General features: G+C 39.8%; 1 protein-coding gene across 1 annotated transcript; it reads left to right on the forward strand.

Moving 5' to 3' along the window:
• Nucleotides 1–2,683: 2,683 nt before the first annotated feature.
• Nucleotides 2,684–10,760, forward strand: snw1 (SNW domain containing 1). Its single transcript, XM_026142837.2, has 14 exons — nucleotides 2,684–2,824; nucleotides 3,304–3,457; nucleotides 3,593–3,754; nucleotides 4,007–4,102; nucleotides 4,763–4,869; nucleotides 5,808–5,912; nucleotides 6,171–6,240; nucleotides 6,345–6,410; nucleotides 6,506–6,622; nucleotides 6,712–6,853; nucleotides 7,443–7,545; nucleotides 8,267–8,384; nucleotides 8,528–8,691; nucleotides 9,903–10,760. The coding sequence occupies exons 1-14, from the start codon at nucleotides 2,811–2,813 to the stop codon at nucleotides 10,093–10,095; spliced, it is 1,611 nt and encodes a 536-aa protein (XP_025998622.1). The 5' UTR covers nucleotides 2,684–2,810; the 3' UTR covers nucleotides 10,096–10,760.
• Nucleotides 10,761–12,287: the final 1,527 nt, after the last annotated feature.

The following is a 12,287-nucleotide window of genomic DNA, read 5'->3' on the forward strand; positions in this document are numbered from 1 at the left end:
TTAATTGTCTGTGCAGTTATAGCATATGTGGACAAATAAGCACCTCTTGCCTCTGCTATACTCTGCCTCAGCCTTCATCTCCACCTAAATCCAGCCCAAAATGTTGCTTTGTTACACTTTGCTTCAAAAACAAAAGATATTCTAAAGGGGGGGGGGGGGGGGCATCAGGGCTGTGAAACTTTCAAGTATAGTAATGCCATGACAGATGTCAAGGACATGTGTGCTGCCATTTTCAACACTTAGCACGAAAAAAGCGTCATGAAGCAAATATCATTGACTGTAGGGTATAAAAGATGGAAATAGCCTCCGTGATTTCTGTTATATGTTTAAATACTTGCTAACTTGCGTTTTTGGAGCCAGAAAGGTGCAATTCACCAAAACTGGAGCACAGCAGAAAGCTCCCATCGACAGCCACATGTGCTGGCACCTGCCATTTAGAGCAGCCAAGCTGCTAATGAAGTTGTGAATTTTAGCAATGAATTAAATTTAATTAATTAAATGGATAAAACATGCAAGAAATACTTGCTTTAAATGTAGGCACTTTAACAGGAGCATCTGTGGGGTTTGATTCACAGCCAGGAACTGCAGTTTTTGACACGTCTGTGCCGGGTTCATTTTTCAGCCCTTCAGTTTGATGCTTGGCACGTACACTCAATACAGAATCTCCAAATGCTTTTTGCAGCAAGTTACAATCTGATCTGTCTGCACTTACTGGCTTGCCTGAGACTCCACTGATAGCCGTGAGTATTACTTACAACACCAACTGAAAAAAAACATACAGATGGCTTATAAAGGCAGTGAGTATAGTTTTGTATTTTCACAACAATGTAAATATAACTCCCGCACACTGTCTCACTTACTGCATTAGGACTCTATAAATCTAGCATGCAGGATGACCTTTTTCTATTCACTTTGTTACTACATGATCTAGAAAGCCTACTGTCAATTTTTAAGAACATAAAATCAAGAAATAACCACCAAAAATAAAAGCATGAACAGCACATCTTGAAGAAACAGATTCTGAGTTGTCTGGTTCTTGTTTTAGGTGGTTAAAAGGGTAGAAAACTAGTCTGAATAATTTCAGTTCCAGAGACCAGAGGAGGCAGAAGCTGGGCTCTATTTCCTGTTACACATCAAAGAAGTGAAAACAATCCTGAGGGAATAGCGTCAAAAACAACAGAGAATTATTTCGGAGAAAGAGGAATTTTATAGTAGTGTAAAAATTCAGCATAAGTAAACAGATGCACTTCTTGATTAAATAGTTGGCTTGCCATGAGACTGTTATCAAACCAGTTCTGGAAAAAAATGATTTGTTTTTACAGAAAATATAACTGTTGTTCCAAATAAAACACTTCTTAAACACTCCTTAAAATAATTCAAACTTTTTAAGATTAAGGCAAAAGAAGTTTTAGAGAATGATTCTAACAAAATACTTGCAAAAGAAATCCCTGTGCTATGTTTTAAAAACAAAGTTGTGTCATCAGCAAGTTGATCAATGAGAAATGTTAGTGATAGAAATGCCCTGTAAGTTGCTTGATTTTATATGTGAGCAGAGCAGCTGAGCAACAAGAAGCAAAAGATATGGTGAAATTGGACAGCCTTGTCCGATGCCTCGTTGCACATTAAATCTGGCTGATGACCCATGTTTAAGCTTAATAGAGCAGTTGGCATTGTTATATAACTACAAAAAGGCAAGGCTTTTATGTGAATGATGTAAAAACTGATGTTCAACCGTGTCAAAAGCGTTAAAAAAAAATCAAAAAACAGAATATAGCCATTATCTGGAATTAGGTATGACTAATTCAACATATCCAAAATAAGCCTGATATTATTGGAAATATGTCTGTTAGGTAAAAAGCCAAATTGCTCTTCATCAGTTATTGACTCTAACACCGGTTTGATTCTCTGTGCAAAGACAAGGGCCACAATTTTGTAATTATTATTCAATAAGCAAATAGGACGCCAGCTGTCTATTAAAAGCAAATCTTTTTTAGGTTTGGGAATTAGAGTAATTAATCCTTGAGTCATACGCCACGGTAATGCATCAACTGAGGATGAAATAATTTATAGAACTCAGATGACAAGCGATCTGTCCCATTTGTTATTTTTCAGCCTTCTTATAGATCCCAAAAGGTTGAATCTGTTCATCTGGACAAAGTGTTTTCAGTGGGAGAAACGTTTCATCACTCATCCAGGTGACTTCTTCAGTCTCAGCTGACTGCAGGTTTCCCCAACCTTATAAACAGTACTTTTGCACAATAACTCAAACCAGCCCACTGAATAAACAATGGGCTGTGAGGTCAGTTCCTTAATCATTAACATGCACATTGTCATGACCATTGATCAACAACCACTTTTCAAATACCGTTGATCAATGACTATATACTATTCACAGATTTTTTTTGACAGATAGTGTCACATAAATCCTCACCTTCCTTCCAGTTTGGGAGTGTTTTGTAAAGAGTTTAAAAAGGTCAGAGCATCACTGCGTATAAAGTTTTTTTTTATATAATAGGATGAACATGAATTAGTTATCATTTTCAGGTTATCAGTTACCACTTCTTCTATTCTTAAATGAGTAATTGTTTTCAATTTTGCATGATACTTTTCTAACTTAAAAGTATGAAGAATTCTGCTCTTCTTTCTCCAGCCATCGTTTCCTAGACCTTACAAATGCCCCTGCCTACTTTCCACCTATATACTTTGTCCAGAACGTTTCTTGTTTCTGGTGGTTGTCGTCTGTTCTATTCTGCGCATGTCTGCTCTGTCTTCGCGCATGTGCAGTTCATTGCTTAGGAAGAAACGGGAAGATGTCTCTGACGAGGTGAGCTTCACGACAAAGCCTTTTGTAGTTATAAATTGCAAAACTGTTAGGAAATAAGATATCGATTCAACCGATTGGTTTCTGATGTGTAGACTACGATTAATGTATCACACTGATATGTGTGGTATTACGCTGTCGTTTCTGTATCTGATTTAGTCGATGCCAACGGCTACGGCTAGCAAGTAAAAATGTCGCGAGTTCCACATTTAGCATAGCTAGCTTATCAGCACGCAGTTGTGGTCACGATATGATGTAGTTCGTTGTGTAGACGTAGTTTAGACAGCCACGTGTTTAAGCTTGCTTCTTTAACGTTTTCTCTTAACTTACCTTGATCATTAGCTATTTGAACTGACACACGAGTGTCTTAATTAACCTCGAAGCTACTTGTTGTCACTAGCGGCTAATGCTAGCCAGGGCTTAGAGCGCCTGTGTTACTGTTCATCACTTTGAGACTTACATGAGGATTCCTGTGTGTTCAGCTTTTTACCGGCGCCGACCCAGCTGTCCCAAGATCAGTTGGAGGCAGAGGAGAAGCTCCGGGCCCAGAAGTCTTACTCTACCGCCCTGGTTGCATCCCGTAGAGAGCCCCCTCCTTATGGACACAGAAAAGGCTGGATACCTCGCTCACTCGAGGTAAAACCTCTTGCTCGTATGGGATAAGGTTTCTTGTTTGGCTCGCTTATAGTTGGGTCCCTTTTTGTCTAACCTCTACGGGTTGAAGATGAAATCAACCCTGAGTTTTTCACTGCAAAATATGTGTTTCTGCAGGACTTTGGAGATGGAGGTGCTTTCCCAGAGATCCATGTGGCTCAGTTTCCTCTGGAGATGGGTAGAAAGAAGAAGACATCAAATGCCCTGGCAGTACAAGTGGATGCAGAAGGAAAGATTAAATATGATGCCATTGCCAGACAAGGACAGGGAAAGGATAAGGTATATGGGCATTTTATCCCTTCGACAGTTAGCAGGGATCCTCTCAATACAATCCATACAATCCAAGAATTTGTCTTTAAATCATAATATAAAAATCAGCAATTCTTTTAAGGCCTGAATAAAACCTGTCATGTACATCGCTTTCGCACGGCCAGAAAATGACTTTTAGGCTTTAGTTTATTTGCATCTCTGGCTCTGTTTTCATTTTAAAAAGTGGTATTCCTTTATTGGTTTCATTTTTCATGCTTATAGGTGATCTTCAGTAAATACACAGACCTGCTTCCAAAGGAAGTTCTCAATGAAGATGCTCCAGGACTACAGAAGCCAGATGAGGAGGCTATACAAGAGGTAAGAGCACGTCGCCCTCAGAATTACTTTAGATTTGAGTGCTCACTTGTCATTTTTAGAACCATTTACCAAAGAAGTAAAAATTTTATATAAAGCCGTCACAAAGTGCTTTTCAGAGGTATCGATGATTTCAAAGAAAAAATGGACAACGTATATTTTTGTCCCAGTAAAGTTGCTGAGCGAGTGAAACAATTTGTCATAATTAGTTTTGACAACTTTGTATTTAGACTTTTTAAACTTAATTAGTAAGAAGTGTTGGACACCAGGATGACTGCTTATCTTTAAGATTCGTTTTAGTTGTCATTGTGAAATACAAGGTTGTCTAACAAAATTACTGATTCAAGTCTATTTAATCCTCCTGCAAACTAAACCATAAAGACCTAAATGAATGAATAAATAAGTAAAGAAAATAAAAAGACAGTTCAGGCTGTAGTGTTTTAGTGTACTTGAGATATTACTGATTCTCAGTAGATCAAAGCCTGCAATTGTTTGAGATTGTTCATCTCCCGATTTTGCACCATGCTCAACCTTCATCAGTTGATGTTGTTTCCAGTCAGGATGCTTTCTTACTACTAATGTTTGAGAAGTACAGTTTCTGTTGTGTCATGTGACATGTGCTTTTCTTGAATTTGGAATGTAAACATGATCATCCTTTTGTAGCTCACAGAGAAGACCCGTACAGCCCTGGAGAAGCAGGTGTCTCAAAAAATCGCTGCTGCCATGCCTGTAAGAGCCGCAGACAAACAAGCTCCTGCACAGTACATCAGGTATGTATTAGTCAGAAGATTATCAACACTGCACACAGTCAGGGAGGAGGGTCGGAAAGTTGACTTCCAGTTTCTGTAGTGCTCTGTAGTACATGGGCCTGAGGCCTTCTTTCAGTTCTACTCCTGTTCTTAGATTCTTTTAACGTGGGTACAACAGCTTTTGGGTATAGCTTATTAACAGTAAGCTAATGATGTACACTAGCTAACATAACTACTCGAGTCTAGGAATCAATTCAGATCATTCCCCCCAAAATTACCTCTTTGTTAATAATGCAGCTCTCCTCTGGATTCACTTGAATTTCAGCCTACAAAACCAGAGTTTTGCACTTAGACTGTATTAGTTTAGTTAGTTAGTTAGTTAGTTAGTTAGTTAGTTAGTTAGTTATTGATTAATTTCTGCTCATCCTAAAGGCTGCAATACAAGAACAGACGGTACTGGTGCAAGCAGAATTATGCAGAACCTTGAACACACTGATCAATTAGTCTGACTCGTGATTCTGAGAACATGCATAGATCTGTGTATTTTATGCAAGGCAACAACTTGACAAGAAGCTGATTTTATTTTTTTTATTTTTTTTAGAAAAATGTGATGATCAGAGTTTAACTGATAAAATATATCACTAACTCATGACATGAAATGGAAGATTAACTTACAATTATCATTCACACTACCTTTGTCAGTTATGTTAATTGTTTATATAAATGGTCAAATGGTGTATCACTAACTTGTGGGATAGCTTTATGTTTTCTCCTTTCATACAGGATGCTGTTTAAAGGGCTATTAAATGAACTATTGAAGTATTTGGAGAATTCAGAAAGCTCTTATTGCTGCCGCGCAACTACATGCTTGTATTTTTAGCTTTAACGGATGTCAGTGTGGGTTAGGATAAAGTTTTGTCTGTCTGGCACTTTCCCCTCATCCTCTCCCTCTTTTCAAGGTACACCCCGTCCCAACAGGGAGTGGCATTTAATTCAGGGGCCAAACAGAGGGTGATCCGCATGGTGGAAATGCAGAAAGACCCCATGGAACCTCCACGTTTTAAGTAAGTAAACATTATCTCCATCATTAATTTATGTAATTTGAAATGTGTTCATTTAACCTTTAATGTCTGTTTTGACACTTTAATACATAGTTATGATATCTAGAATGTGTCCCTTTTGTGGGTGTGGTGTTTTGATCACCCTAGAAATTTAAAGTAAGGAGTAAATGAGGACTTCCAAGTAAAATGTGTTAAAAAGTCTTACAGGATAAATTTTTTTAAACATCTAAAATATTTTGCCTGTCATTCTTCGTGCTTCAGAATCAACAAGAAGATTCCTCGTGGACCGCCTTCTCCCCCTGCCCCTGTGATGCATTCTCCAAGCAGAAAGGTAGAGTTGGCTCAAACAGATGTCCGGCTTTTCAGGCATTTTAACGCTGCATCCTAAATCAAGTTGCTTGCACTATGTTTGATAGTTTCTCAGTTTTGTTACAGATGACGGTCAAGGAGCAGCAAGAGTGGAAGATTCCACCGTGCATCTCCAACTGGAAGAACGCTAAGGTAACATGACATCTGAAATAGTTATTGGGTCGGTTTTGTTTTTTGTACATGTGTGTGCCCACTTTTTTTTCCTCACTATGCTTGGTTGCGCTCAGGGCTACACCATCCCACTCGACAAACGTCTGGCTGCTGATGGGAGGGGTCTTCAAACGGTTCACATCAATGAAAACTTTGCCAAGCTGGCTGAGGCCCTTTATATTGCTGATAGAAAGGTAACACATGATTGTCAAAGGGAATCTGAAAGGTTGTGCTTTAAAGTGATCGTTTGTTGGTTATATTTAAATGCTGATTATGTCTGCAGGCCAGAGAGGCCGTGGAGATGCGAGCTCAGGTAGAGAAGAAGATGGCTCAGAAGGAGAAGGAAAAGAAGGAGGAGAAGCTGAGGGAGCTGGCCCAAATGGCTCGAGATCGCAGGGCAGGGATCAAAAGTCACGGTGACAAAGGTGAGCCCTGAAGATAAGAGCCAGGAATATAAAGTTTACTTAATATTCATGGGTGTATCTGTGTGAGGCTTTTCTGAGCAAGTAGAGCGGACTCTGTTATCAGTGCTGTCACCACTTCCAAATCGGGAACATGACCGGCATAAATCATGACAACATTTTTCAGTCTGCCAGTGTTGACAGGACCAGTAAGCTGTGAAATGATGTTCCTGCTTCCCCACTGATAATTCACGTATATTTTTGAGAGGAAAAATCAATGTTTCGTGTCTATTTTTTTCTTCTTCTTTTTTTTACGCCTTGAATGACTGTTTAGCTACAGGACATTGACTGTGATTATAAAATAGAACTTTTGCTGTGGTAAATGCTTCATCCATCAGCTGTGATTTTGATTCAAATATTCTAAGGTTACTTATAAAACCTTCTCTTGTTCTCTCTTTCTGCCCCGCCCTGTTCCCCTGCTCTTTTCACTCCACACTTCTGTTGCACCATTTCACCTCATGTGTACCCCTTGCTTCTCTCTTCTTCTTTATTATTCGTTTTTTCTTTGCACCCTGTTCTCTCCCTCTTCCCATCCGTCCATCTCTCGCGGCAGGTGGCGAGGACGGCGAGGCCAGGGAGCGTGACGAGATCCGCCATGACAGAAGGAAAGAGAGGCAGCACGACAGGAACATTTCCAGAGCTGCTCCCGATAAGAGGTGCTGGACACGCACTTTAAATGCACCGCATGTGAACTCAACCACCCTTTCCCTCTAAACACGCACGCACACACGAATGCAGTCCACACTGCTGAATCATTCATGGAGCTAGAGCTAATACTGAACAAACGCAGCAGGATCCAGCAGCGCGCTCAGGATCCACAGACTGTTTGTGCATGGGGGATGCGCCGCCAGTGTGCATTTGTGTGTTAAGTCATGTGTTCTGCACGTCAGGTTGTCAGTTGATGGAACTGTGGGTCCGTGGAGAAGGGAAGAAAGTGAAATTCAGAGGAGAGCTCATTACAGTCACAATTCCAGCTGTCAGAAAGCACAGACCTTGTTATCTTAAAATTACTTTTCACTTCACTTTGAGATGACTGTTTGCTGAAGGACAATCAAGATGTTAAAGTCACCAAGAACTGAATAAAAAAACTTCACATTTCAATATATATTTAAGCTTTAAGGCCAGGATACAGAGTTTAAGCATTCATGCAAGTTTCTCCCAGCATTTTTCCAATAAATTTTTATGTATTATATAACATGACATTGAAATGACACTTTTATTCTCTTTAATTTTTTGAAGCTGTAGCACTCACATTATTACAGCACTTTTAAAGAAAGTTAAAGTAAACTTTCTCTAAAGTTTTCCATGAGTCATTTCTTCTATCTTGTCTTTGATTTCTGCTGAACATCCCTTTGATTTCCTCTTTCCGCGTCCCAGGTCGAAGCTGCAGAGAGATCAGGACAGGGACGTCAGTGAGCTCATCGCTCTGGGCAAGCCCAACCCTCGTTCCTCCAGCGAGGCGCAATATGACCAGAGACTCTTCAATCAGAGCAAGGTTGGAATGATTCTCACGTTTTTAGTTCCACTCTTCCAGCGTTCACATCTTGGGTTTTTTGCTGTGAAGATAAATGTAGCTGAAAGTTTCAGTTCCAGATCAAACTGGATCTTAGTCTTTCTTTTTTCCCTCATTCTTTTCAGGGTATGGACAGTGGCTTTGCTGGTGGTGAAGATGAGACGTACAACGTGTATGACCAGCCTTTCCGCAGTGGCAGAGATATGGCCTCCAACATCTACAGGCCCAGCAAGAATATAGACAAAGATGCTTATGCAGATGATTTGGACTCACTCATGCACAACAACAGGTATGAGGACTTTTTCTTTTTCTTTTTTTCTTCAGACGGCGTTATTTGACCTGTTCACCTTTTTAACTGTTCTGGGAAGAAAATGATTACAAAAATGTTCCTTTAAGATAAAACATAATGTGTTGACAACACATCCAAAATTTAGAGTCACCCAAGGAAGGACTGAACACAATAAATCAAGAACACCTTGGACTTACTTTATTATATTCATATTCTCATTATGAGGTCATTTCAGAGATATGTTTAATATGTCTAAAAGGGTAAAAAAGCTGAAGTGGTGGTATCTGTGTCAGCTTTATTTGGATGTCGTATTGTTCCAGCAAGTAATTAACAACATAACTCAGGAACACAGTGACAGATGTGTGATCATACTTCCTCATGTGAACCTTATTTCAGAGCTTTCTGCCATGGATACAATTTGGTATTCCAATACGCTCCGTCTGCACAGGACGTGGGTCGCTCATTGTGCATCGTTTGGTGCTGACGGTTTGTTGCTAGCAGACATTCCAGGCTCCGGTTACCTAAATAACTTTGTCATATATATTTTTTTATACCAGGTCATATGTCAGCTAGTGGTATCCTGCCTTCTCATTGGTAATTCCTTCAGTCGCTCGCATTGGGAGTTGATTTTTCCCGGAGCTGGTCAATTCATATCGCCAGCGGTTTTCTCACTTTTATAATAACTTGAAGTCGTCGCTGTTGTCTTGTTTGAATTTTGCGTTTGAAAATGTGTGGAATCTAAGCATAGTAACTGTTAATTAGGCTGCTACCAAGATGGCTAAGCCTGCGCCCTTTAGCCAAGGGAGTATCTATGTTTTTTTTAAATGACAAAGACCTAAAAAATTTCAAGGTTATTCTAATTTTATTTTGAGGCACGAGACAAGCATTCACATGAATCCCAGCAGGAAGTCTCGTCCTTGAGGCAGCAGTGCTACACTCGGCTAGTCGAGCATAGCCTGTCCCATATGTTTAGTCACCAGGTTGTCATTGTGCTTCAGGAGTGTTTGGTTGGCCACAGGGTGCAAGACCATTGTGCAAAACAGAATGTTGAAAACAGTTTTTGACTGACTTACCAGAGACATTTGCTCCATGATATTTTCAGGGTCATTTTCTTCTCATTCAAAATGTTCTGCCCCTTGTCAGTGAGTCCGTTTAATAACCTGCAGATCAGGTAGGGATTGGTAATGAGTTATTTTCCTGTCCACTTTCAGGTTTGCCCCAGACAAAGAGTTCTCAGGCGCCGACCACGGGCAGAGGCGCGAAGGACCTGTTCAGTTTGAGGAGGATCCCTTCGGTCTGGATAAATTTTTGGAGCAAGCCAAGCAGCACGGCGGCTCTAAGAGGCCATCCACTAGCAACCGCTCCAAGGATGACTACCACGACAAGAAGCGCAGGAAGGAGTGAGAGCAGCTCGGTGCACTTCTCATACAGAGGGGGAGTCAGTGCATCCCCTCAGCGGTTGAGGGTTGTTGTGGTATACAAGTATCTGTCAGGACTGGACATTAAGATTGATGTCTTCTTTCAGTGTGAAAGAGGGTGTAAGGCTGTGTAAAACGCTTGTTTTTTGTTTGTTTTTTGTCTATTAGACTTCATTAACCCATGTTGAGCATTTGTTGTGAGGCAAAGTATGAGTGGGCTCTGCATCTGAAACATTACTCTTTATACAGTGCAACCTCTTTCATTTCACATGTGGCTGGGAATGGTGATAACTGACCCTGGAAAAAATGTAGATTTTAGTCACTGTCTGCTTTTGTTTTTATAAACCTGTAATGCTGAAGGTTACAGAATAAACTCAACAGGAATTCCTCAGTATTTACCCCCTTTTTTTTTCCTCACTTTCTCCTCACATTCCCTCCTTTTGTTTGTTATGGCAGTGTTTTATTTAAACCCCTCGTACATTTGTGAGCACAGTCCCTGTTTTATGGCAGATGTGTACAGCAGCTTAAATGTATCTAGAAGATATAAATCCAGCCAAATTTATAGTTCTTGTACATTACTACCAATGGATTGAGTTTCATATCGTGTGTAACTGCTGTGCTTTTTTAATTAGTAAACAAGTTTGACTTGTCTTTCCTTGTCAGTTATTTTTAGTCCGGTTAAGCTTCAGTTATTCTAAACTTTTCCAACATAGTGGGAAGTCCATTAGTTGTGTAATTGGCATAGTTTGTACATAGTAGATTTCCATTATTTTAATCACTTCCTGAGTAATGCAGCCCATTTACATAGATGATTAAATGCCTGAAATGCATTCAGCAAAGCCATCAATTACAGTGTGTGAGTAGTTTTCAGGGCTTTTTCCCCCCCACTGGAAATTGGCTGTGCGATTTATGTGATGATTAGGCTAAAACTAGTTCAATTAATTACAATTAATTATGATTTATGCAGCCTGACAGTTTTATTTTCCCTGGCTCTGGAAAATAATCAGCGTGGCATTACACAGCCCAGTGGACTCCAAAATCTTTGCACCATGCCATTTTCCACTGATGCTTGAAAAGGGACAAACAGTGGTTACATGCACAAGACTGTTCTTCAGTGGGCGCTGTTTGTGGGTATTGACTCATGCACGGTTCTGAATGCGATTGTTATGTTGCACATCTTTTTACCAGCAGGTGAGAAATTATAGCCTTAAGCCACAGCTACACAGGAGGCTTAGTGTGAGCAGCTCACTGCTGAGCTGAAGGTCATCTGCAATAATACTTAGTCCTGTATTTATGCACTCCTGGGGTCGTACTCGCAGGTCTATATAACAAATCAAATATCAGCTATCGTACAGCCACTTTGGATAGCTGGCTTTTTTTTTTTTTTTTTTAAGAAAGTATGTTTTCTGTTGGACGTGAGAAAGATCAGATACTGATGTAAACCTGAGGTTATTGGAAAGGTCATTCCAAAACTGAAGACCTCTAAATACCAAGTTAGGATATCCAAGTGTAATTCATTTTAAAGACGGGTGTAGTGTAGCCTGCAGGCCAGTGATAACATTTTATTGTACGTGCAGATGTCACAAGGAAAGGGCGTACTACTGTACATTTACTTCATACACTGTTTAGCACACAATAAATAAACCAAAGCCAAACACGACTGAATCTATTTCTTTAGTTTTCATAGCAGACTAAGTCTTCCTAACATTAACAAATACAGTGAGTTTCAAGGAATTTCCAAGTCACAGCCCCCACCCCACTAAATTGCAACTAAGCTTTTCGATCCTAGCCCTAAAGGAACACTTTGCACCATTTCCATAAAACCTAAAGTTGCTTAAACTTTTAAAACCTGCTTTGTCTGCCAGAATTTAAATGGAGATGACAAATTTGCACTCAGCCCTTAAGCTTGTTCCTATTCTATTTAATATTTCAACTGAGCACAGATCCTGAAATGATACTCAATATATATTAAGGGTATAAATAACACAAGACCATTGTACACATTTACATCTATAGTAGGAATGGCACTGACGATCCAAACTGCATATGTAGTTGTAAAGAAAAAAGTTTTCACTGAAGTCTTTGCAGCCATGAAAAGCTAAGTACTGCCTCACCGCTTCCATAAGAGGATGTTAAGTGTGAGCACCTCTGTAAAAGCAGCAGTTTAAGCAGTTTGTC

This window comes from Astatotilapia calliptera, chromosome 15 (assembly GCF_964374335.1).
Source record: "Astatotilapia calliptera chromosome 15, fAstCal68.1, whole genome shotgun sequence".
Classification (NCBI taxonomy): domain Eukaryota; kingdom Metazoa; phylum Chordata; class Actinopteri; order Cichliformes; family Cichlidae; genus Astatotilapia; species Astatotilapia calliptera.

Bases quoted from the DNA above. Each gene is read 5' to 3' on its own strand.
- snw1 (XM_026142837.2), top strand. The intron at 5,913-6,170 runs GTAAGTAAACAT...TTCGTGCTTCAG, and splicing joins ATGGAACCTCCACGTTTTAA to AATCAACAAGAAGATTCCTC. The intron at 6,241-6,344 runs GTAGAGTTGGCT...GTTTTGTTACAG, and splicing joins TGCATTCTCCAAGCAGAAAG to ATGACGGTCAAGGAGCAGCA.